This window comes from Acanthochromis polyacanthus, chromosome 3, assembly GCF_021347895.1.
Source record: "Acanthochromis polyacanthus isolate Apoly-LR-REF ecotype Palm Island chromosome 3, KAUST_Apoly_ChrSc, whole genome shotgun sequence".
Classification (NCBI taxonomy): domain Eukaryota; kingdom Metazoa; phylum Chordata; class Actinopteri; family Pomacentridae; genus Acanthochromis; species Acanthochromis polyacanthus.
The window spans coordinates 19,210,446-19,236,749 of NC_067115.1; the positions used below are offsets into that span (position 1 = coordinate 19,210,446).

Below are 26,304 nucleotides of genomic sequence, written 5' to 3' on the forward strand. Positions count from 1 at the left end.
ATAAATAAAAATTTATTGAAAATTAAATAATCAAAAACAGCCATTACTTTTGAATTGTTGATTAACATAATTATTTTAAAAAACAAACTAATGAAACAGGCCTGGACAAAAATGATGGTACCTCTATAAAAGATTGAAAACTATTTGACCAGAGTGACATGATTAACTCAGGTGTGTCATTTAATTGACATCACAGGTGTTTCCAAACTCATAATCAGTCAGTCTGCCTATTTAAAGGGAGACAAGTAGTCACCCTGCTGTTTGGTGAAAAGGTGTGTACCACACTGAACATGGACAACAGAAAGCGAAGGAGAGAATTGTCCCAGGACATCCGAAAAAAAATTATAGACAAACATCTTAAAGGTAAAGGCTATAAGACCATCTCTAAACAGCTTGAAGTTCCTGTGACAACAGTGGCTCATATTATTCAGAAGTTCAAGACCCACGGGACAGTAGCCAACCTCCCTGGACGTGGCCGCAAGAGGAAAATTGATGACAAATTGAAGAGACGGATCGTTGGAATTGTATCCAAAGAGCCCAGAGCAACCTCCAAAGAAATTAAAGGTGAACTCCAAGGCCAAGGTACATCAGTGTCAGATCGCACCATTCGTCGTTGTTTGAGCCAAAGTGGACTTCATGGGAGACGACCAAGGAGGACACCACTGCTGAAAAAAACTCATACAAAAGCGAGACTGGAATTTGCAAAAATGCATGTTGACAAGCCACAAAGCTTCTGGGAGAATGTCCTTTGGACAGATGAGACCAAACTGGAGCTTTTTGGTAAGGCACATCAACTCTATGTTCATAGACTCAAAAACCGAGCATACGAAGAAAAGAACACTGTCCCTACGGTGAAACATGGAGGAGGCTCAGTAATGTTTTGGGGCTGCTTTGCTGCATCTGGCACAGGGTGTCTTGAAAGTGCGCAAGGTACGATGAAATCTGAAGACTATCAAGGCATTCTGGAGAGAAATGTGCTGCCTAGTGTCAGAAAGCTTGGTCTCAGTCGCAGGTCATGGGTCTTCCAACAGGACAACGATCCAAAACACACAGCCAAAAACACCCAAGAATGGCTGAGAGAAAAGCGTTGGACTATTCTAAAGTGGCCTTCTATGAGCCCAGATCTGAATCCCATTGAACATATGTGGAAGGAGCTGAAACATGCCATTTGGAGAAGACACCCATCAAACCTGAGACAACTGGAGCTGTTTGCTCATGAGGAGTGGGCCAAAATACCTGTTGACAGCTGCAGAACGCTCATTGACAAATACAGAAATCGTTTAATTGCAGTGATTGCCTCAAAAGGTTGTGCAACAAAATATTAAGTTATGGGTACCATCATTTTTGTCCAGCCCTATTTCATTAGTTTGTTTTTTTAAATAATTATGTTAATCAACAATTCAAAAGTGATGGCTGATTTTGATTATTTAATTTTCAATAAATTTTTATTTATTGTTACTTTTGTGAGTTTCAAGTGATTTCAGTGAGAATTGTGGGTTTTTCCTTCTTTAACTGAGGGGTACCAACAATTTTGTCCACGTGTGTATATAAATACAGACCATTTACCATTCAAGAACGTGGTACATGATATGGCTCAGGGCATGAAGGAGTTACATGAAAGGCATGGTTTTGATTTTGGGAACTTTTCAGGACTGTTCGGGTCTTAGGGTGCAGATCTGGTCAGATTTTTAACCTCAATTTTAATGTTTGTGTTTTCTTTTGTGTTCATAGTCTGCTGTATTGTCACCATGGTGAAAAGTACCACCAATACCATTGTTAACTAAGCACATCAAATTGTGGTAAATAATGGAATTGTAAGTGAAGACGTTGCGATGGATCAGTGGGCCCCTCCATATAATTCAGATTGTGGTATCGACATGGAGGACAGTAATAGTTGGTTGCAAGATTTGGATTTCAACGTTTAAATGCTAAATTTGAAAAATGAAAAGAATAATCAAGAATATTAACTGGATATGATGCTGTGATTGAAGTGTTTATATTGTGATGAATCAATGATTAGTGGTCAAATATTGTTATTGGGATTTGTTAATTTTACTAAATTTGTCGCGAGCTTTATACTGATTTACATGTTACATTATTATGCCAGTTTTTTAGAGTTGTATTGATCTGAGAGATGAGAGGTTTTAAAACATCATTCCCAGTCTCTGAAGGAATGAATACATGACAGATTAGATCGGATCAGTTAGAGAGATCTTACAGTCACACAACACACATACACACAACACATACTTCAAACACAATCATGGGAGCGCCGTGTGACACCATGACACTCACACTCACATCACACCTAGTTCACATGTATGAGTTTTGCTGTAATATAATAATCAGGTGTGCCTTATATGATTGGTTTGTAAAAATCATTTAAGTAATGAGACAGTAACTGTGTTGCCTGTTTAAAGTGAAGCTCTTAGGGCTACTGAACTGTTATGCAGATCTCTAGGATTGTCGCTCCATGAATTTGGTGTAGTCCATCTCTTTCCAAATTTATAGGGGGGGCTGTAGGAAAACTTTTTTCCATTGGGTTTTTGTTCCTACCTACATAAAGCTTTGAGGCTCATGGTCTATTGTTTGATTTGTATCACACAATTTATGTTTGATTTTATATCCTTTTAAATATCATAATCTATATTTGAGAATGTGGTAATTTTGCATTCTTATTTGAAATGTTGTTCTGAATATTACAGGATCAGTTCTGGGATTCTCTGACCAGGGTTCCCCATGTTGTAATTTCCACTTTGGATTTAGTGTTTTGGTTTGATCTTTTGATCAGAAAGGAACATTCTGTGAAGGAAAAATTACTCTCTTTCTCCTCACTAAGATATTTCTTTGTAGCTGAAGACATCTCAGAATATCATGTAGGTTGCCTCTGTCAACTGCAGACACCTTAAATCATTGTATAGATCCTACAGATCACCTCATCTTTAAACCCTGTTCCTATTTACTTCTCCCAATCTAAGGCTGTGAGCACGTTCAAGCCTTCTCAACCTCTATTATTACCCTTAGTAAGGCAGATGGTGCAGAAGAAGAAAACTTAAGTCTGGTCAAGATTCGATATTGTTTAGTCTGACATGCCTGAGCATTCTTGTCTTGCCTCATTTGCAGTAGCAGCACTTTTCACCATCATACTTTTTATGTTCCTCATTGTTCTCCATTAAAACAACCTTTTGACTTAAGAATCTGCACACAATTGTTTCATTTTGTGCAAAATAAAAGTTACATAATGTGTTAAACGCTTCCCTTTAATGTGAACGTGCACAGAGTTTGAAGCAGAAAGCCTGCACCTCATCCATTAACACATTTAGATTCCCTGGAAACTACTTGTATTTTACAATCACAATAAGAAGACTTCTGCCGTCTGTATTATTTTTGTTTTAAAAAAAACTGTTTCTGACATATTTTAGCGAGAAGTAGATATTCAGCAGTAGCAATGCCTCTTCTTGTGCTACAGAGGGCGCTATTCAAACACAGTATATTGTGTTACCAGTCTAAATCATTGGCTGGATATGAAGGTCTGATTGGAAAAGCATATTCAATCAAAGCAGGCATATGGTTTTTATTCAAGTTTGCTATTACTATATATATATATATATATGTGTGTGTGTGTGTATATATATCTTTAATATATGATCATAAGGTAGAACTTTTGTTTTTGAAAATTAGACATATTAGAGATGCAGCAACCAAAAATGCTGGAAAAATATGAATAAATATAAACTGTTAAGCAATGTATGACTGTTGCACAAAAGAATGAATTTTTAATTTAAAAAGAAAGTTTTACAAATGACCCAGTATCAGCATGCACAATAGGATCATATTGATCATATAGGATCAATTTATTTATATCTTTGATTGTACGTGTATAGCAGAGAAAGATAAATGCAAATGTCCATCATTTGATCAGTTTTACATGTTCAATATATGTTAGCACGGTGGCACTTTATTAACAATTAGGCATATATTAAAGATGCAGCAACCAACAACAACAACAGAACAAGACAAAAATATGCAAGACACACACATGAAAGTAGAAAGATTAGTCTGAAGATACTGTGAAGAAGAATATAATAATAATCACAGAAAAGATACTTAAACAATTTAAATATAGTACACTAAAAGTAAAGTTAAAGCTACATACAGTATTTTTTTAAATGATCAAGTACATAATTTGCTGTTGTGGGATGCCACATAATAAACATTTGTACTAGTTGAAGGGCAAAAGTAGTGAAGTTTTCTCATCTTCCTGAGCAAACTAATTACTTAATATGATAGAGAACAGTATATAATAGAGTATGAAATTAAAATACCATCGAATATGAAATATAGTACAAAAAATCCATCAAAATGTATTTGTTAAGGCCCCTGAAGGCAGTGCAAATACAAGTTAAAATATTTTACAGGTGACCAGTGAGCTAAAGTATGACAGTAGAAACTGTAGAACAATTTGAGATTGTTGATTAAAGTAAAAATAATGAAACCAGATAACAGATAACAGACAATAGACTTTATCATCAGTTGATGTGTTTGATATGTGAGGTTGCACTTCTTTAAAATTAGATATAAGATGCAGTAAAATCAGCAGCAACAACAACGACAGTACAGGACACAGAGATTACCTATCTACATGTATCAGGTTACTCTGTAGATACTGGAAAGAAGAATATAGAAATAAAAAATAATTACACTGCAAACAAGGCAAAAAATTGAAACAATGACAGGATTTATTACAATAGGATTAGTAGTTATAGAAAATGCCATATTTGTTGACATTGTCTTCTTTGATCATGTGTGTGTAGCAGAGAATGATAAATTTAAATGCCATTTATTTTATTGTATGACAATATTTTCGATAATACCAAGGTAGAACATTATTGCAATTAAAGATGCAACACTAACAAAACAGGACAAAGAATTAGGCAAGATTCATACATGTGTAGGTAGAGAGGTGAGTTTGTAGATAATAGGTTGATATATAATAGGGACATATTAGTACTACATACAAGAAAATACAAAAAATTGCACAGTAACGACATCCTTCTCAATAAGGTTAGAATTATAGAAGATGCCACATTTGCAGAATATATTATTATCATACATGTGTAGCAGAGGATGATAAATATAAATGTCAATGACAAACCGAACGTCCTACAGCCACATCAGGCTGCAGTAGGAGCAGCATCCACCGGTCTGCAGGTGTTGACATGTTGGGCGGCAGTCGTCAACTACTAAAGTTTTGGGATGGATATTATTTCTAAGCCAATCACAGCGAGGTATTAGACTTTGGCAGCCAATCAAAATCCATCTTTCTGTTGTGGGCGTTGCCAGAGAGGAGTGCGGCGGTGCTGTGCATCCTCCCGGGCCGGGGAGAGTTCGGTTGAGAGAGTGCTGGATGGTGGGGGAGTACCACTGATGAGAGAGCGGGCGAAAGAAGGGACTATTTTAGCACGCATTTGAGGACTATTATATTCATCTTCTGGACACTAATAGACGCCTGGACGGAGTTTCTTCATCGACTGTGTGCGGTAAGTTGAGCAGAGCAGCCGGGACCGTGAAATTCAGTGAGGATGTGGAGGTTAGCAGCGGGATCCGTTAGCTAGCGGATTATTGTGCCATGACTTTTTAATGATGGAGGACCATCAGCTTTGCTAATGTTAGCCGGCGCCGCAGAGCCATTGTGCTCTTTGTATCACCCTTTAACGGTTTCAAATTGATATTTGTGCCGCAGGTGCCTCATTTTAGAAGTTTAACCTTTGAGAGCTAATGTGAAACGGCGTGGTCATTGTCCGCCTGCTTTTATCCCCACCCAGACGTCTTTGAGCCATCCACACCCATGATGGGATTTTGCCTAAGGAGGCTGCACAGTTCATCCCTGAAACTCCCTGTTTGAAATTAGACAACGCATGAATATTTCTCCGCCTTATTGCGTTTTGCCGTAATAAAAGCACTCGTACAACCCCTCTGGTTAAGTGGTTAACCGGTGCTGTCGAGTCCTTGCAGGCATCTTTTCGAACGGCTGGGATATGAAGCACAGCACGCCAACTTTGAGCTAACGCTAGCAAGCTAACCTCGCCGATGCAGCTGTTTGGCCTGGCAGAGCTACATATCAGCCCACCACGAGCTGTTTTCAACGGCTAAGTGAAATTTCTCGAACCTTCTTTGCTGTGATATTGTACTGTGATAGACAGGGATTGAATGAGGAATGAAAATGACTGAGGAGATGCAGTAAGTAGACAGCCAGCAGCCACACTGGTCCACCATCCCGTGACCTGACCCAGATTCTAACCAGCGCCTGATTTAAGCATGGGACTGATTGTAGGTTAAATATCTCTCCGAGCGTTCATCAGCTGAGGTTAATAAGATACAAACTGGAGTGGTACTTCCTGTCATGACTTGTCCCTGCATCAGCTGTGGAAGGCATCAAGTGCCAAGTTTTATAGCAGTTACTCTTTTTTGTTTTCAGCTCACGCTGTGGAAAAGTCACCCCCTAAATGTAGAGCTGCATTTCACTTTATTGCTTTATTATTTTATTGATTGTTTGTGTGGTGCATAAAATGTTTGAAAATTGTTTTTTAAAAGACCCTCACTCTTTTCCGAAGCCCAAGGTGGCTTCTTTAATTTAGGTGTATGTTCAAAAGTATATGTGTATCTGCAGATTACTTTCTTTATGAATCATGTTGCCTGTATAATGTAAGAAAATGCCAGTCATCATTGCCTGAAGCTTAGGGTAACATCTTCAACTTGCTTGTTTTGTCTGACCAGCAATTTAATACCTGAAAATATACAATATTCTCTGAAAGTAGCCAATAAATATCAACAAATCCTCACATTTGAGAAGCTGAAATTGAGAAATGTTTTAAAAAATGATAAAATAATGACCATCAAAGGATCTCTGCCAACCATCTAATTAATTACCAGATCAATAGGATAAATTAGGTAGAAAATACAAAAAAAATGATGTTTTTCTTTGTTTTTGTTGAACAATGCCGTCACAGTTTAATTTGCTTTTGCTGGTGAAGTTGCTGTATGTGTGGGTTGGTTATGCACAGGGATGGAGGCTTCACTCACGTGTTTTTGTGTGGGCCAAACAGATCTTTCTGGAAAAATACAGTGAACAAATTAAACAACAGAAACCAAGTAATTTCAAAGACTTTCATTTAGACAGAAAACATGCATGAAAATGACAATAAAATAGCAGGTGCTCCCTGTGACATTTATTCTGTATAATTTAGTTCGAGAAAATGATCCTCTCAACGTGAATTACTAGACACTGGGATTATTTGTACTTTATTAGCGCTCACTTTTATTTTTTCTTCAGCATGTTGTGCATATATTGTATGAATGAGCACCAAGAGGGTCCTTTGTTTGTCGATGACCCACATTTTCTAATTGTGGTACCTTAATGTAAGACTAGTCTTCGCAGCCCCCTGCAGAGTAATGACAGGACAACCGCAAACTCCATGCATGACTGTAATTTGCTGTGACACTTGTCAGTCAACTAGACATGCCCTGAAGTACACTTGTTCTAAATAATTTGTTCAGTGAAACAATAATGTTATAATTAGAAACAGCAGCATTTGATAATGAAGCCGCAGCTTCTTTTGGAAGCGATCAGTTGTTATTTGAAGGGTTCTAGTCATTGCTGTCTGAGGTTTCTCTGAGCCAACGCTTAACAGCCTTTACAGAAACTGAGTCATCATTAAAACAGTCGACCACCAGCAATATTCAGCTGTATTGTTTGGAGCTTGGCATAATCGATATCCTTACTGAAATGGTCATATTATATAGTTAGATCTACTGTAAATAGCTTACCATCAAGCCTGAATGATATGCAGTCTTTATTATAATCTGCTATAAATAGCAACCGTTAGTGATTTGGCTATACCTGTTAACCAGTAGTTCTCCTTTTAACATCTTTAGCTGGCCATTATGGTCAGCTTTGTGAATCAATCAGCAGGGCTGCATAATGCTGTCAGTTTTTCAGAAAATATTTTAACATAAACAACTGGTATTGTGATATAAAATTTCATGTACTGTGGCAGGTAGTCCTCAAAAGTCCCTCACTCACATAGGGCTAGCTTTTGAATGTCAGTGATTCTAATTTGCATCATTATAAACCAAGCAAGGCACGATAACAAGTTTACAGTCTATAGACCTTACAAACATTGGCCCATCCCCAAATAACCTAATCAGAAATCTTACTGTGATGTAAATAGAGAAGGTAATGGAAGGGCAATCCTTTCTTTGTAGCAAATGTGTTGCTTTCAGCTCTTTTGCTGGAACATTAGTATTAACTTCGGTGGTGAGTATTTCTCTCATGCATTGTCACTGATTCTTCAAAATACGGCACTGTCAATTTTCGTGCTGGTTTTTATACCTTAACTACAACCAAGCACACTTTTTTCCTTACCTTTGTACAAAATCATATATAATATTTGGCCTAAACCAGCTAATATGAGTCAACTTAAATTTCTAATTTGTTTGCACTTATACAGAATTATACAGAAGTCAAATGTGTGACAAGAAAAGGAGCTGTTTCGGCAATTCTCTAGTGCGATGTTACCCGTCACAGCATTGTTTTTTTTTTGCTGGTCAGTTGAACATAGTACTATCTCTCCTCATCACAGGTGGCCTAGAATCTTCTGCTTCTGGTCTCCAGCAGCAATGTCACAGAGGAGTGGGCAGGAGGACCCAGAGCGGTACCTTTTTGTGGACCGCGCTGTGGTGTACAACCCAGCGGCCCAGGCCGACTGGACTGCCAAGAGGCTAATATGGATCCCATCAGAACGCCATGGCTTCGAGGCTGCAAGTATTCGCGAGGAGCGTGGAGATGAGGTGGTGGTAGAGCTGGCAGAGAACGGGAAGAAGGCGGTGGTCAACAAGGATGACATCCAGAAGATGAACCCGCCAAAGTTCAGCAAGGTGGAGGACATGGCTGAACTCACCTGCCTGAACGAGGCATCTGTGCTTCACAATCTCAAAGACCGATACTACTCTGGCCTCATCTATGTAAGTGTTTCAAATTCATTAAAACGCTATAAAAAATTCTTTAGGTTTGACAAATGATCATTTGGATAGTCGGTTTAGTTGGAACGATTTATCACTTTGTCATAGTAAGAGTTTTTGTTATCTGTGTCATTACAATGTCAAATACCTTATTGCATTTAATTATTGGGATAAGAGCAGCCAACTGATAAATAGGAGCTGAAATGACAGTATCCTGCAATGTTTTGACATGGAGGTGAATCTATCTTACTGGCTTTGCTCAGTTTTTGTTGCAATAACATGTGAGTGAGTGTTATGTGGTTATTTGTGAGACCCACCAAGTTGTTAGATGGCCTCAGTAATAGTTTAATTAGGTGGAGAAAGGTTTCTTCATCACATGCGCTCCTATTAGCTAAAAGGACTTTAACAAAGCAGCAGAACATTGCTCATATAAGGTCATGATTAAACTCACAGTTTGTTGTTTTTTGTTTGGTTGTAATCACTGGGTAAGACTTATCAGTCAGCAGTGTAATGTAATGTAGTGCAATTTACCTCAATACTATATTCTCATGGGACCTTTAATTTGCAGTAATGTTCTAAGTCTAAAATTGAGAATATGGATGTGTGTGTGAGAGTATTACGCTGTGTTTTTAAGATGACTTGGTGAACTGTAAAACATACATAGCATGCTTATTAAACATATTTGGTCCATTCCAAGCAAACATTTAGATATCTCCATAGCATTTTATACTTGGGTTTGGAATTCAAGACACTAAGAAACACATTTCCTTCAGCGAGTAAGCCATCATGTCCCATATAATCTGCTGATTTCCCCTGTGATTATGGCCCATTTAATGACATGCATTCCTGGAATAGCCCAGATACAGAGCTGGTGGATCACCTGAGACTCAGGCCTCAGCTCTGGAGTTCACACTTGAAGGCATTGTCACAATCCAATAAAAGAGAAACTGGGTTTTACTGGGGTTACAAAATGAAGATGACAAATTACTGCTTTTTCACTCCAACGCTAATTATATGCTTTAATGAAAATTTTAGATGGTAGACGTTATCAGAACAACTGTATAAAGCTGGTGTTGTCTGAAACCATTCACCTCTTAAAGTCAAGTCATTAAAACCAGATCTTTCATTTAAGGTCAAGGGCTGGTTCCTCAAGTGTTCTGCTTGTGTTAGGTTTTAAAAGAAATGAGCTGCAGTAGAAAGTACTTCTGTGGTTTTCTGCCTTGGCCAGTAAGATGCAGCTTTGGAGGCTTTATGGATGAAGTCATGACATTTGAAAGGTTAATGAAGACTCTGTGTAGTGTTTGTGTTGATGGGGCATAATGACATCACTGTCATAATCCTGTAGATGGCCTGCCAAACCATCAGCCACACAGCATTATGTCCCTGAGTGGATTGATTAAAGGAAAAAATGCATATGTAGGTAGTACTATTCTGGTGGAACTTGGAGAGACATTCAATTTCTCCCAAGTGGAGTGATTTATTTGTACTATATATTTTTCCCACTTTACTTGACCTAAATGTAGGGATTGACAGACTATTGGCCTGGCTGAATATTGGATCTGAATTTCTTTGATTGCTTATTTTACAAAAATAAACATTTCTTAATGTTATGCACACATCATACAACTAATAAAAATGGCAACTGCAAACATAGAGAAAGTTAAAAATGCCCTGTTTTGTTGTTTTATATATATTCCTCTGCTCTTCCAGTTTATTGCAGCTGAATATGTTACCACTACATAAAGCTATATCATAAATGTAGTGTATCTGAGCCTGTCATTAGACCAGGCAACGTGCAGCATTGTGAGCTTTGCCACGTGTTTGCTGCCCATGACCTTATAAGAACTCTCAAAGGAAATGTTGCAACATAAATCATTGGTAACCTCTTCGTAGGTCGCTCGAGAAAAGTTAATAATCGGTTCCAGATTCTCCCTCTGTATGTTCTATAACAAAATTCAAGGTGCAGTATGACCTTTCCACCATTTTTCCTACATAAGCTACAGCTTTATTGTAATCAAGTTCACTTTTTATTTGTTCAGTTCAAAAAAGGCAAAGCAAAGAACATGTTTGTATTTTCAGAGGGCTTGTAAAGAAGAGAGAAATGACCCCAGCCCCATCTCTTAGCTCTGGCAGGCCAGTGCTGAGTCACACTGTAACCAAACCGCCTTAACAGAGCTCTTTGTGTTCACTGATAAGCAACATCTGTCTCTGCTCAAATAACTGAATTTTTCAGTTTTGCCATGAGAAGACTGATACATGATTAACAGCCAATCCATGTCAGCTTTTAAATGTTTATTACTGTTCAGCCTTTCTTCTAATCTGTGAGCTTAGTCATTTTATGCGTTGCCATATTACCATCTTTTTGATTTCTCGTCAAAGCCAATGCCCCCAAGTGGGAAGTTAATGAAGAGGGAGTTTTTAAGAGGCTTGAGTTAGAAGCATGCAGAACCGTTAGTCAGCTGCTATAGCATTCCTGACTCAGCGTGTTTTCCTGTCCTGCTTTTGAGGATTGTGTGGCCTTATAAATTGGACCAACATCACATAGCACTGACATAACCTCTTTGCGGGCTTCCATTCACACAGGATTCAAGATTGTAAATGTGATAGTTACAACGTGTCAAGTATGTTGGCCGAAGATTACAAAGGACAAAGAGTCTCTGGGCTGGAGGAACTGGAAACTGTTGAAGCTGACAACATGTTTCAGTCAATGAATTTTTGATGGATATACCATGATTACCAATTATGTTCTGACCCAGTGGCTCAGGAGAAAAGAAAACTGGATAAATATTATTGAATACAGGGCACTGATCCTTTGTATGTCCAGTGGTGCAGATTGTGCATCCTGAAGAGGATAGATGGCAGCTCCAGACTGACAGCTTTGCGTGAACACTTATATCGGCAGGCTGTTTCTTTAAGCCTGCCTCTTATTGGTGTCTTTGTTCACAACTGAAACCTGGTCACAAGACTTTTCTCTTTTTAGCATCTTTTATCAAGAAAAAATAACCATCAGGCTGGCCCAAGATTTGTATTTTTAGCCCACATATTAATGAGTCAGCTAAGCAGCAGTGCTTTATCTTCATGTAGGTGCTTTATTGGACCCAAATAACATTTACATGATTGTGCTGCATGACTACAGCAGTAAAATCATTATTATCATCACAAATCAGAATGCTGATGACTAGAGCACTTTTGAAGCTCCAGTTTTAGGGATTAAGAAATTCTGATATTGATATATCTGCTGATGGAGTGCTGCAGTCAGTATTGAGAGTATTGTGAAGAATGGAGTCGGCGTTGCTCCAATAGATAAATGTATGATGACAAATATGTGATGACAGTATTTAAAAAAAAATATTCTAAACATCTTTTTATGCATTATCTTCTGCAAAGAAGGTGTATATCTGACACCATAAATGCTGATACCAATCTATCTGTACCATGTTGATTAAATATAAGACTTAATGTCAGCTGACCGATCAATTGGGCTCTAATAATTCATACTCTGTATTGTCCATTTTTTCCTTTAGTGTGACTTTTTAGCCAGTTGTTGTGATTTTCCCTTAGGTAAAACACCAGCTCACCCCAGTTTCTATGCAACATCATCAGAATCAGAATCAGAAAGCCTTTATTGCTAAGTGAGTACACACAAGGAGTTTGACTTGGTGTATAGAGAGCATTGCCTAGCAACAACAACAGACTGTAAAAGAATAAATAAACAAAAGTAAATCTGAGAATTTTAAATAGGAAATGCTACAATATAAGAAGTACTGTGTAAAACCAAGGTAATAAATTAGAATATTATTTAAATTACAGTATTGCACATCATACTCCAGTGTCCAGTATGAAAACTGCTGCTTGGAGTAGGCACCACAAGATGTCTTCAACTGTAATTTCTCACAGATAATTTGCACCCAGTCTTTCAAATAATTGTTTTATTTTTTTTTATCTGTCATTGCCCTTGTTCCACTAACTCAGGAAGACCCTCATCTGTTAGCTTCATTTGAATTTGGGTTGGATTGCCCTCTTAAGCAGTCAAAAGCCTACACTGATGACAGGTTTGCCATTTTAATCAAGTGCTGTTGAGTGAGATTAAGAGCACCTCGTGATTTAGAAAATCTAGCTGAGTCTTCAGTCAGTCTACACACCAACAGAAATAATTAAAATGTGCTGTGCTAGGCAAATGCATTTTTAATATCCTTGTAAAGTTACCGAAGATACACCAAAAGACATGATAAAGACCACTTAGCAAAGTTACATTGGAATGAATTCTTTCAATGGTAGAGACCCCCAGAAATCTTTTCGCCTTTTCCCATTGAGAGAAAACCCTGTTGCTAAGCACCGCTTGGTTCACAGACATTTATTTGGACATTTTTGGAGAGCCAGCAAGCCTTTCAACTGTGTCAGAGTTTTTCTCTGTTGACCATAGTTTCCCTGGGTGGGGGTCTCGAGCGTGCGTTAACTCACAGACTGATTTGTATGCTCGTTCATCTGTCATGATTTATTGGTAACTTTTCTGTGAGTAGACATTCCGTCGTCAAAATTCTACATTTAAGACACGAATGAACCGCAACACTCTGGTGTCTTGTTAGGGCTGTTGGCTGCTATCTTTTTATCCCTGGTTGTGTTGGCGGCCAACCCCTTACCGTCAGAGTTCCACTAATCCCCCAAATACCCCCCTGAGGTTCACCATCAAGGACAGCCAGCTGAGTCATCCCTCTCCCTGCTGCCTGTGGTCTGTGCTGGGTCAGGATCACTGATCTGTCTGCCTGGCACTGTGCCCACTATAGGGGGTCTGGAAGGGGTTATTCTGGTGATGCTGCTATGGCGCATACTGTGTAATCAATTTAATGTTTACAGTCTATTGCAGTTACCGAGGTCTTTCCATTGCAAAGCCAGTGCCAGAAATGTAGAACAATATTAGAGTTCAGCTCGGAAATACCGCTGGTGATTCCAAAGCAACAAATCCCTCTGTGGCCAGGTTGCAACGCTGAGTTGTGTCTAAAGCATCTGTGCACATGGAAGAGGCAGGGAGGGCGGGTGGGTGAGTCGCCATCTGGTGACTTTACCCCCACCCTCCTCACACGTGGGCTGCAGCACAACACAACCACCAGCAGTGATATCATTAAGTGTGCTGCTCCTACAGTATGCGGATATCTGTGGGGGTTTTAATTTTAACACGGTTTTTGTAGCTTTGGGTCTATTACCAGAAGTGTTTGAATAAAATTTTATTAGTTAAGCTGTACTTGGAGATAGATTTTAGTGAAAGTTTAAAGAATATACATTAATACATCAATATTATATTTCAGCACAATCTCTTTCTTGGTGCTCATTTATTTTGTTCTTTTGGCATCTTTTTTTTCTGGTTTACTGGAACAATGTAACTAACTACAACTAATTTAAGTGGGTGTTTATATAATATTATTATTTAAATTAAGTGACTAAATTGTTACCCAGATCTGATTGAGTGTTGCAATAACATTACAATATGGTTTTAGGGTAACATTATTAGTGTGCAGATGTATATTTTGTATGCATGAATGTGTGCTTTTAACCTCCAGTCAGGTGACAGTTGTGTTACATTTTTCAGTCTTTCTCTACCTCACTATCTCTCAAACATAATCCACTCTGGAGACCCAACATGCTTTGGTTGTGTCACCATTGTTCCAGTTCAACAACTGGGTTAGCAGGCCCTGGGCCCCCTGGAGTCCACTGGCTGCTACAGACAACATCATTTAAAGAATGTGCTTTTTCAGTCAAGTCAAGCACAGAAACCAGAAAGGTGAAAAAGAGATGCTGAGAAAAGTTTTGAATACATACTTCAAAGAGAATGACAAGAATAAGAGAATAAAGTGTCAGCAGAAAGAGGGGAAAAGATGTGGTGAGTCTGCTTTCACTTTAATTTTAAGCTTCATTGTGATGGGATAGGTGGTTATGATTTACCCATCAAAGTTAATCTGGCAGCCTGTGCCGTATGCCATCCACCCCTTACCCTTTAGAGTTAATATTCCTGCAGCAGCAGCAGCAGACATATCGGGGATTAACCCTGTCCTTGCCTGTCTGACAGCATGTCTGTCTGCATTATGTAGCTGAAGGACAGATACACTGTTGTGGATTTAAAAACACCGCCTCCTGCATTTAATTTCAGTTGTCAGTAAAAGGATTTTGGAGTAAAATTTTCGCTAATTCAATAGAGACAAAAAAAATATGAGGAGGGTAAGTGAGTGGAGTAAGAATCTTGAATACCGTAGGGAGCTTGGCAGTGTGCCAGCAACCAACAGTCGTGCAGTTTTCTGATGATGAGCCATGAATTTATAAACTGCACAACACAATGGGATTCATCTAGGAGCAGCTCATATGAATCGATTAATTTTTAAGTGGCACCTGCAAGTGATTTAGGAGACTTTGTGGGATTCACCAGTTTTTTGAACTCAGAAGTTTCTCTTCAGGACGAGTAAAATTCATGAGACTTGTCATATGAGTCCTTTACAAATAGCCTGCCTGTCAGTAAAGGAAAAATAAGTCATTTAAATCATAATACCTACATCTGAATGAATTTGGTTTATTTATGACACTGAAAATATCTGAAACAAAATATATACGTATGATGCATTTCATCGTTATCAGAATGATTTACCAAGTTTCTTTTAGTGTATGATTTTCATTGTCCTATTTTGGCACTTATTTATTTATCGCTTTTAATTAAATGCTTTGATTAAAATTGAATGTCATTAATCATTTTTGCCTAAATATTTCCTCTGCTGGTTGAGTTCCTGTTGTATTAACTTTATTTTTTTAAATTTTGCTTTACTAATAAATGAATACTTGAATGCAAAATAGAAGCTAGGTCTTTACAAATTAAAAAATGATTGGTTTACGTAGCTTAATTAAATCCTTAGCTTACAAGTATTAACCAGCCAAAAAGTAAAGGATCATCCTTTGGTTTAGCCAAGGTCTTGCAGACCTAATCATTTTGTTTTTGTTTGTTTTTTTTTGCCAAGAAGACAAGTGTATTTAGCTTGCCTGGCTTACGTTGGGAGCTCTCCAAGGTGTTCTCTACTCTGCTGAATATTTATTCTGGTGCTGCACTTGAAGCAGACCTACAGAGGGCTTTGCAGGTCATGCTAGGTGAACGGTTCAGTTATCTTTAATATTTTTGTGAATGAAACGTCCGCAGAAACTAAGCCAAAATGGTAGCCTTTTATGGCAGTTTTATGCGATTATGCAAATCCTCACAAAACATAAATACACACCGCCTCATGAACAAGTGGTACACATCAGCCTGAAAGGAGGGATTTACAGTGAATCTGACTCATGCAAGCAAGACTCTGAGAGTAAAGCCAGGAAGGTTTGAGTTAAGAATATGAAGTTGTTCTACTTGAGTCTCATTGTGTTGCATGAAGTTGATATTTGGGCGCAGATGCACTTCACTAACTCTAAAAACTGTTTGTGTAGTTATAGTAAGAGTAATAAAAATCATCAAATTATATTTTAATCTGCACAAAAACATGGACAGCAGCCAATAAAATCATATTGTTCCTATAACAGAGCACTTAAAGGATCGCAGACCTTTTGTGCTGATTCATTGTCCATTTGCTTCTCCATATAACCAATGTGCATCAATATTAAAATACTATAAAACTTCAACAGTGCCATTAATTCTGCTGTGTGATGAGTTAACAGGAAACCATGTTTTCTTTTTGCAGACATACTCTGGTCTCTTCTGTGTGGTCATAAATCCCTACAAAAACCTGCCCATCTACTCAGAGAACATCATAGAGATGTACAGGGGCAAAAAGAGGCACGAAATGCCCCCTCACATATACGCCATCTCCGAGTCTGCATACAGATGCATGCTGCAAGGTAAGCCAGAGTGTTACTGCTGTGTGTAGTTGATTCTCTCTCAGTCCAACACTCTTACAGAACTTGCTACTTTGGAACACTTTAAATGTCAGTGAATGTCAGTATATTGGTTTCAAAGGTTTTGTGTCAGATTGAAGCCTTTTTGGTGCATAAAAATGTCACATCTATGCACTTAAATTTTACAGTCAAATGGAGCACTATGGGATTGTCACTCTCACTGGCTATTAAGTGTTTCTGTGTGTGTTCGTGCCATCAGAAGTGATTTAACGGTGTTAACTAGCCTTTAAGACTACAACGAGTCATATTTCTCTGTAGAATTTTAGGGGTGTTTCTGTTTTCCACATCCAGATTTTGAGTTTGTTGGCAATGTGAGGAATGCACAGAATGTATTCCAAAAAGCTGAACTTGTGGCAACAACATGAGTTCACGTGAAATCTTGTGGTTGTCGTGTCTTGAGTGGTATACATTGACAGTACATACATAGCACACTGATTTGTGTCTTGAAATCAGGTCGTTTCATGAAGAAGTTATCTTAAGAACATTTTCTAAGCATCTCTCTTTAAGCTTCTTTCCTATTATGTTTGCTTGCCCTTAACAGAGCTGACTGTTGCGTATTTGTAAAACTTTACCAGGTATTCAGGTCCCCGGGAAAATTGACTCGCTGTCATCTCTTGCATCCAGTCTCTTCTAGTTGTGGTGTTACTCAGTTTAAATTAATTTAGGAATACAAAATCTTGCAAGTGAGGGCAGTCCAAGCCGATTGATGTCTTCAAAGATCCTTGCTTGGTTGTTGGCTTGCTTCCAGGCTCTATGAGCAGTGACTGACTGGGATCAGACCAGCGAGAACAGAGAGGGTGACCCCATTGTGCTTGACAATAGATCCTTTGTGTGATTGTAAGGGCTGACCAGTGGGGGTGGTGACAAACTGGACACTCTCGTCAGTCCTTTTAGGCTTTGCTTTCCACATGTTGTTGCACAGAAGGAAGTTTTCGAAGCGTCAACAAGAAGCTTGGCTATAACTTTGCCCTCTTTGATCAAAAACATGAGGATATCATCATGCTGATATGATTAGTGGCAGTTGCAAGACTTTTTTTTGCTGATCCTTTCTTTTAACCTCAGTTTATATTATTTTTTTATATACATAGCTCATATATTTTTAAAGTTTTTTCTTTAATGATGCTTACTGTGTTGAGCTGAAGTTGATTGTCTTTACATTTGTTGCTGTCAAATCTGAGAGACATATTTCCAGAAGCTCCACTCTAACTAGTGTGGAACTCTGCCAACCTGTCATTTAGTCTGGCTTGTTTTTTCTTATTACCGCCTTCTCTTTTCTTCACACCCTCTATTTGGCGGCGTTTCTACATGGATGGTCATGAACACGTGGGGGCAGGGCTGCGAGACCTGTCAATTAGCAATGCTTTGATTCCAACATATTTTTGTTGGGTATTTCCTTGGCTTGAATGCAGTAATGACCTCTGCCCTCGAGCATTTCGAAATGCACCTTGTTTACTGTACATCTCTGTAATTTTTTAATGCTAGTCCAACCCATTTGTGGTCATATCAGAATTAACAGAGTTGTGGTTCAAAAGGAGGTTTGTAGGTTGGAGATTAGTGGAGGCCAGCTGCTGTTCAGCTTTGGCCCTGAGCATTCCAGCAACCTGGTTAATACAAGAGCATAACCAGCTGTATAGATGAGCGTTAGTGGTTCCTTTCTCTTTTCTCCAAGCTGGCAATAAAGTCATTGGAAAGCTACACACTGGCAGTTGCCATCAGTTTCTTTCTGCTTTGCTGTTCCATGAATGGAATTACTATCAGGGTGCTTACTTTTTATTGTCAATATTGACAGACTGTAATAAAATACATTTTATGGAGAAAAAAAATCTAAATGACAACATGACAGGAATTTCTGGTTTTTGACTCATTCAGTTTTGATGCAAAAATACGTCATGTGCCATAAAGCAGTCTCAGAATAGTGACTATATGTGCGAGTAAAGACATTGAAGTTTAATCTCTGAAACTGTAATGACTATTTTTCATGAAAGTTAATTGATAAAATATAGAATGAATTGTAAATTAAGATCCTTGTTTTGTAAATTAAGATCATTGTTAGGTTCAACCCTAGCCTAGTTAAAGCAAATACATTAAATAAACAAATAACTACTAGGGATTGACTGATCTGCTTTTTTTCAGGGCTGATACTGATACCAGCGCTGCACCGTGGCCCGGTGGATAGCACCGTGGCCCGGTGGATAGCACCGTGGCCCGGTGGATAGCACCGTGGCCCGGTGGATAGCACCGTGGCCTTGCAGCTAGAAGATCCCTGGTTTACATCCCTTAGATCATCCTGCATGGAGTTTGCATATTCTCCATGTGCATGAATGGGTTTTCTTCCACAGTCCAAAAACATGTGAGGTTAATTGGTGATTCTAAATTGTCCGTAGGTGTGAATGTGAGTGTGCCTGTTTGTCTTTGTGTAGCCCTGTCATAGACTGTCCAAGGTGTCCCCTACCTTGGCCCCAAGTCAGCTGAGATAGACTAAAGCCCCCTCTTTAAATTTCCGAATTTAAAGTAGTATTTAATTCTAGATCTTTCATACTTTATGTTTACACTTTGTCGTGTCATTTGCCATCTTAACATGAAAGAACACTTGAGACAAATCATTTGTTGCGTCTTATTCACGACCTTTGGAGGCAAGCAGATTGCAAATCATATTTATGACTGAAGGGTGTCTGAACCTCGCAGGGGTCTGTTAATTACTGCAACGTTACTGTGAAGCCAGTCATTGCTCAGATGGGATGTTAAATGAAGTGTTACTTAACAAAGACAGGGTGTGTAAGCAGACCTCGAGGACTTAGTGCACATCTGTCATTGATTAGAGATCCAGATACTTTACATAAATTGCCCTCACTGCTCAGTCGATGTTTGTTCACTAATGAACTAAAAGCTAAGTTTATCATATGTGGAACTATTGCAAGGAAATACATTTGCTTGCTTGAGTAAAAACAAGCTTTAAAAGAAAGATATGTCAGCAGTTGTGATGGATTCCAAGAGTGGACATGCAACAACAGTACTGCATGTGTCCCAGGTGGGGTTACTAAACAAGGAGGCTTTGTTTCAGTGGAAATTCAGAAAGAGCTCCTTCTTGAGTCTCTCCCTGGTGTTTAATCAGGGCATTAGGTCAAGTCCAGCTAGATTCATCTTGGCTTAGTGAGGTTTTCCCAAAGCAAAGCTCTTTCATTTCCCTTATAGAGGTCTGTTTTTTAAAAAATGATCAAAGCACTCCTCATCTCTGATGTCAGCAGCATTACTGATATTAATATAAAATGAAATGAACTATTTGAAGAATGCAAGGCATATTCCCTTGAAATTCTCAGCAAAATTAAGAGTGTAATGTAATTCACACCATCAAAAATGTGTGATAAAACAAGCTCAGTGAAGTTTATCTTGGCAAAACAGTTTCAGCAAATACAGACCCACCTGGTCCTAATCAGGTCTGTGGCAGGCATGGCTTTGATGGCCTTTTGAACCATGGCTCAGTACTAAATATTTTCAAATTTAAAAAATGATTCAGAACATTGACAAAATATGCTGTGGATGAGGGACAGATTTAGAATCAGTGAAACTATTGTTCTTCTTCTCCCAAACCTTGCTTTTTAGTCAAAAAAACAACAACAAAAAGAGCAAATGTGTTTAAAGCCAGTGAAACTTTGCCATCTGTAACTAAAGTGGCAGTTCTGCTTCTATTGCAGTTAAAAGCTTGAAACGGTAGTAACACAATCAAAACTGTTATCACAGCTATTTCTTTCACTGTGACTCAAAAACATTCGTCTGTATTCCTTTTGAAATAGTCTGATGCAATAATTGATTGAAGCATCCAGATGTGAATCACTGAATATTTCTGCTCTGTGGAGACCTTGTGTGCATTAAGCTAAAGCTCACCTCTTTGGCACACAGACCCACACACAGAAACGTGTTTACCAGGACTTGAAACTGATTTATACTTAATCAGAAACTGTAACCGGAACACAAAACTATATTCAAACAATCTGGAACTTCTTTCCTATAGCATCTGCTTCCACATTAAAGTTTTTGTGGGATTCTTGGTGCAGCTAATTCCACTTTAGTTGCTGTTAGAAATGCTTAGATGTGGATCAACTGCCAAATATTATTTCAGTCTTAGAATCTAGTGTGAAATGATTTCTGTCAGACTAGTTCTTTATCTACAGACTTCACCCACTGACTATTTTCTATACATCAGCCACTGGACTGAATGCTCTAATATTTTCTAATACAATATTATGACGCAGAATAGACTTAAATCTTATCCTGTCTCCTTTTACTTTTTTCTCCCTTTCGTCTATATTAATATGTAGCCTTCAGTATGTCTTATTTTTCCTTTTCCACACACAGATTTACTGTGTTCTTCCCTCCAGTCACTTCTCTTTGGCTGCCATTTGAGCTGTCTCTGCTGATTTGTTTTGCACCTGATGTAGCTATTAAATTCAGGCTGCCTAAGCGATTTCCATCATTTCAGTTTGTATGAATACCTTGAAGAAAAATCAAATCTCGTTGTCAGCTTTTCCCAAACACAGTTAATCTTCCTATCAGTTTTCATGACAGACTTTTCTTCTCAGAAATGTTCCATATAGGAAACCAAACACTCAAATCTCCATCGCATTAGTTTGCATCTGCAAGTCCTTGGCTGAAGCTCCAGACTCAGTTCTGCCCACACCAGATTTTTGCCGTGTTAGCCCTAAAATGGATATTCTGAAATGATTGACTGCTTTGATTTTTATATCCTTGCTGACAAATACCTCTGTGCTGAGGGATAGTCCAATCCCTTTTGACTACTTGTCAGTGATTTTCTTAAAGTTAGGAGGTGCGTTAAGGTGATTGACAAGTATTGGTTCATGCCACTGAAAACAGCCTTATTTTAATAGGCTGTGAAATCCCTTTGGCGCCCTGTCATTAGTGTAACCGCTCACAGGCATTGAACTAATAAACAGTCATAAGCCCCTCTGTGTTATAAGATGGCTTGTAAAGCCAGAAACTACACTGTAGACACCCAGACTTCTTCAAAAACCAGCAGGGATTCAGATTACTATACTGTTGATTTTATAGTTTAGTTTCATGGCAACACTTGGTTCCATTCAAGCAAGATTATAAGAAAATCCTATAATCACCACACGGGATACATGCCCACTACTTTATTTTTGGTGGAAAATCAAATATATGCTGGTCATGATACAGTTTTTGTGTCTGAAGTTGGCCACCACAATCTTAAGCCACTATTTTGCCATAGTTTGATGGCTTTGGATAATCATTGTTAAGTATTTTCCACTCAAAGATTTGGTCGTTTAAAGTAACCTGCCATGTCTGTAGCTTTAGGGTCTGTATCAGGGATGCAACATTGAAAAACAGCGTAATTTGTAGAACACTGCATTTTCAGTAATTGGAATAAATTGCAGCAGTGTGGTTTCTGTGGAATGAGTTGATGGAATGAAAGTTAGAGAGGCAGAATTGTGACTGAAAAGGTTGGTGATTGTCGCACAGGTTAGTGCTGCCGGACAAGGCATTTAGTAGCATCATTTATATGGGGCATTATGAGGTCAGGCCACACGTGGATCATTACAGGTATAACTAGAAAAGCACTCGGAGAGCGCATACCTCCGCCATGCCGTTTGTCTGTCTGTCTCTCCGTGTGTCTGTGTGTCTGTGTGTCTGTCTGTGTGTGTGTGTGTCTGTCTGTGTGTGTCTGTGTGTCTGTGTGTCTGTGTGTCTGTGTGTCTGTGTGTCTGTTAACAGCATAACTCAAAAAGTCATGGACGGATTTTCATCAAATTTTTACAGGATGTCCGGAACAGGATTTTTTTGAAGGTCGAAGGATGTCTGAGAGATGGCCACCAGGTCATCTCTCAATTGGACAGAGACCTTCAAAAAAAATCCTGGATCCAGACGGTGATCTGGATCACCTCCAAAATCTAATCGATTGTTACTTGTGCTCTTTCGGACATCCTGTAAAAATTGGGTGAAAATCTGTCCATGACTTTTTGAGTTATGCTGTTAACACACACACACACACACACACACACACACACACACACACACACACACACACACACACACACACACACACACACACACACACACACACACACACACACACACAGACACACACACGGACGGACGGACAGACAAACAAACTCCGGTGATTACATAACCTCCTGGCGGAGGTAATAATTCTTCCGGCTACGGCACTCTTCATAGACAATAATGTTGACAGAGCTGTGGACTATTTGCTTTCATTTGTTTGCCATAGTCTTCATACACACAAAGTGGCTGTTTTCTTTACAATGCCTGTTTAGACCCTTTTCAGGATGTGTCAGGACATCTCCTTCATCTTATGTTGGTTTTGTTGTCCGTGTCAGGAACAAATTTGACCATTTACGTGCTCACTAATGATATGGTTTTATATTATCACACAATTCAAAACATACCATTATCTAACTCCCACCTGACTGGAGGTCAAGTGAACAATAGTGACTGTAATCACCTGTGTGGCTGTGCAGGGCCTCTTAAGTAAACATCTGCTGGCTGTACAGTTCACAGTTTGTTGGTAATTAGAAATAAGTCTTCATATACATTTCCAGAATTAAAAACTATGTATCATAGATGTGCAATTAATGTGTTTTAACCAGCATTTTTTGTAGATAATTACTTCAGGTGAGAGACTAGGTAAGCTGTAAACTATTTAATGATGTTGAAAAAGAAAGGAAGTATTTGATATTCATTTCATAGCTCAGTGGATAGTCAGTGGAAGCTGATGACTAATGACTTAATAAACTCCCTGAACATCAGATATTGTCAGTAACATTATGCTTCCTTTGCCTTCAGTGGCAGCATGGAGACATAGCTGTATTTCCTCCTGTTAATGAGATGGCACTGTGCTTGCCCGTTGGTCTCTATCGCTTTGAACATTCAGCTGATGTGTTTCCCTGCTTACATCACTGTGGCTTTGTGGAGGTTTTTGTCCCACTTTGACACTTTGGTAATGACTTGATCAGCGTGCAGGATTTGGTCTCTGAGGTGAGTGTTTGCACTTCATTGCCACTCCTAAATACAGGCATTAGCCATCAGTGGCAGACACTGGCCCAGGCCCAGTGTGCCACATCCTCACAATGAGCTCACTGTCGGGAGCTGAGAGCAACTCCCCCTCTTCCCCCCTCTCCTTACAGGGACAAACACCACATGCAGAGTTACTGTGTTTATGTCAAAGCTGCAAGACGTCCTCAAATTTTTTACTGTCACCCTTTTTCTAAGGCCGTTAACGCAGATCTTTTCTATCATTGTTCTAGTTTTATCTGTGATCTTTTCCACTTCTGTAATATCACTGAAACCTGCCGATCTGAATCACTTGCTTTATTTATACAACACCGTCTTAATATTTGTATGATCTGTTTTTTTGCCCTTTTGAATATCTAAATGAAGTACTGAAAGGGATTTTCAAACTCCTCATCTTTCTCTTGAGCTAATAATATTATATATCCTTGGGATGTCTGCACTTCCCCCCAACATAATGGAGTCATGTGAAGTTGGAAAGAGCACTGCCAATCATGCGAAACCCACAAAAGAGTTCTTATGACCATTAAGTAATGCCATGGAAATAACTGTCCCTGTTATGGTAGTTCTCATCTACTCAGACACACAGTCTCTGCCAGTAATCAGTGCTTTTCAGTCTGAAGAGGTTGTTAAGGTTTCAGCACAAATGTTAGGGTGGTGAGTGGAAGTGAACAGCCTCACAATGACTGGATCATATCTTTCCCGTGTGTCTGCAGCTGATAAAGGAGCTTTCTGAGGCGTGCTGCCCTTGTGCTTAATTCAGATAGGGTTGTGAATGTAAGGAGTGATGTGACAAAAGCAGGGGCTGAAGGGAGGATTGTGATCGCATGTGTGCTGACAGTGTTGCAGTTGACATCATGACATGAAAGATTCTGAAGGATCAGCCCAGCTTTGGTGCATGTGTGTGAGGACAGTTCTTGTTACAGCGCATATCTGCAGGAAATTTCTAGTCAAAGCCAGGAAACCCAAGTTGTCCATGATGAGCCGTCCAGCTGTGTCCTCTGTCAGATAACCTTCCATCTATTTCATCCCAAAGGAACACAGTCAGCGCTTTAGGAAACCTTCGACTCTGGCAGTACAATCCAGCGTGGGACACATGTACAAAATGACTTGACATATTCACAGCATGATCTCCCACAATATCTACACCAGTTTTGACCAGTTTTTCCACAACAAAAAGCAAACTATTAGAGAACAGTGAATCAAATTTAATTATTTTTTCCATTTATAATACAGTTTTTGACTCGCTACTAGATTCCTGACATGCAGGTTGGCCACCTGTTTAGATTGTATATCTTTGAATGTTTTAAAATTTTGAATATAACGTGTCCTTCTACCTCCTTCAAGGTGACTCGGAGATCGAGGTGCCACCAGATGAATCATGCTGAACTAAATTAGAGCGTAACAGATTGGAGTATTAGTATTCTGCACTGCCCTCTGCTGCACTCTGCTCCTCTGCATGGTTAAAAGCCCCTACTGGCAAAAATCTAGTTTTTTACTGTGTTAACTTGCCCATTTGGTGTTTTTATACACTGTAAAACATATCCTGGGTGAACTAAGAATTCAACAGCATGGCTGAGCTTTTACTCCTCAAAACTGAAGTGTACTGATGCGACACAGTTTCAGACAGCCAGGGGTTCACATGTACCAATTTGCAAGGTTGGGCTTTCCGTATCATTATTCATTGTATAGTTTTGCAACGTTTGAGCAGAGACTAAAGTGAGCTGGTGTGCTTGAGCTGCAGGCAAGTGGCAGAAGTTTGAATGGAGACAAAGGCAGAACGTCATACGTTTTTCATTCCTGAGCAAGCATTTTCTTCTTCATACATCTTTGTATAGTAAAAGAGGCAGAGGTGTAGCAGGGTTCTCGCCAGTGCATTTCAGCGTAACGGCCCGTTACACTGTCATAACAGCCCGTTACACTGTCTAACGGCCCGTTACGCTCAGTTTAAAAGAATATGCTGTGATTAGGGCCGCTACGCCAGCGCATTTCAAAGATTACGCTGTTGTTATGAGAGTGTGTGGCTCCGTCATGAGAGAGGGAGAGAGAGCAGCGTGTGTGTGTGTGGGAGGGAGGGGGAGAGCGAGATGTCCAAGCTACCTTGAATGCAGTCCGAGACGGCAGTCGGTAGAGGTGGAGAGGTGTGTAGTTGCTGGGTTGTCGGTACTGTGCGGTTCAGCCACTGTTGATAGACAATAAAGACTGCAGTGTTCTTCGATACGGCTGGGCTCCTGTGTCTTTGCCTCTACGGCTGCTGAGGAAGTGAAGGAGGTTAACCCCGGGCTTCCTGACCACGGGCCGAACAGG

The 26,304-nt window shown here is 39.2% G+C and overlaps 1 protein-coding gene across 7 annotated transcripts in view; it reads left to right on the top strand.

The window, feature by feature from the left end:
- The first annotated feature begins 5,366 nt into the window (after positions 1–5,366).
- myh10 (myosin, heavy chain 10, non-muscle) overlaps positions 5,367–26,304 on the top strand; it is a 67,582-nt gene continuing 46,644 nt past the window's right edge. For 4 of the 7 annotated variants that reach the window (XM_022206801.2, XM_051946009.1, XM_051946008.1 and 1 more), the window contains exons 1-3: positions 5,367–5,540; positions 8,643–9,024; positions 16,722–16,878. In XM_022206801.2, coding sequence (XP_022062493.1) covers positions 8,680–9,024; positions 16,722–16,878 — 502 coding nt within the window. In that variant the 5' untranslated portion in view covers positions 5,367–5,540; positions 8,643–8,679. The remainder of the gene's footprint in view (positions 5,541–8,642; positions 9,025–16,721; positions 16,879–26,304) is intronic. The other 3 variants (XM_022206802.2, XM_051946011.1, XM_051946013.1) reach the window with 1 other exon arrangement.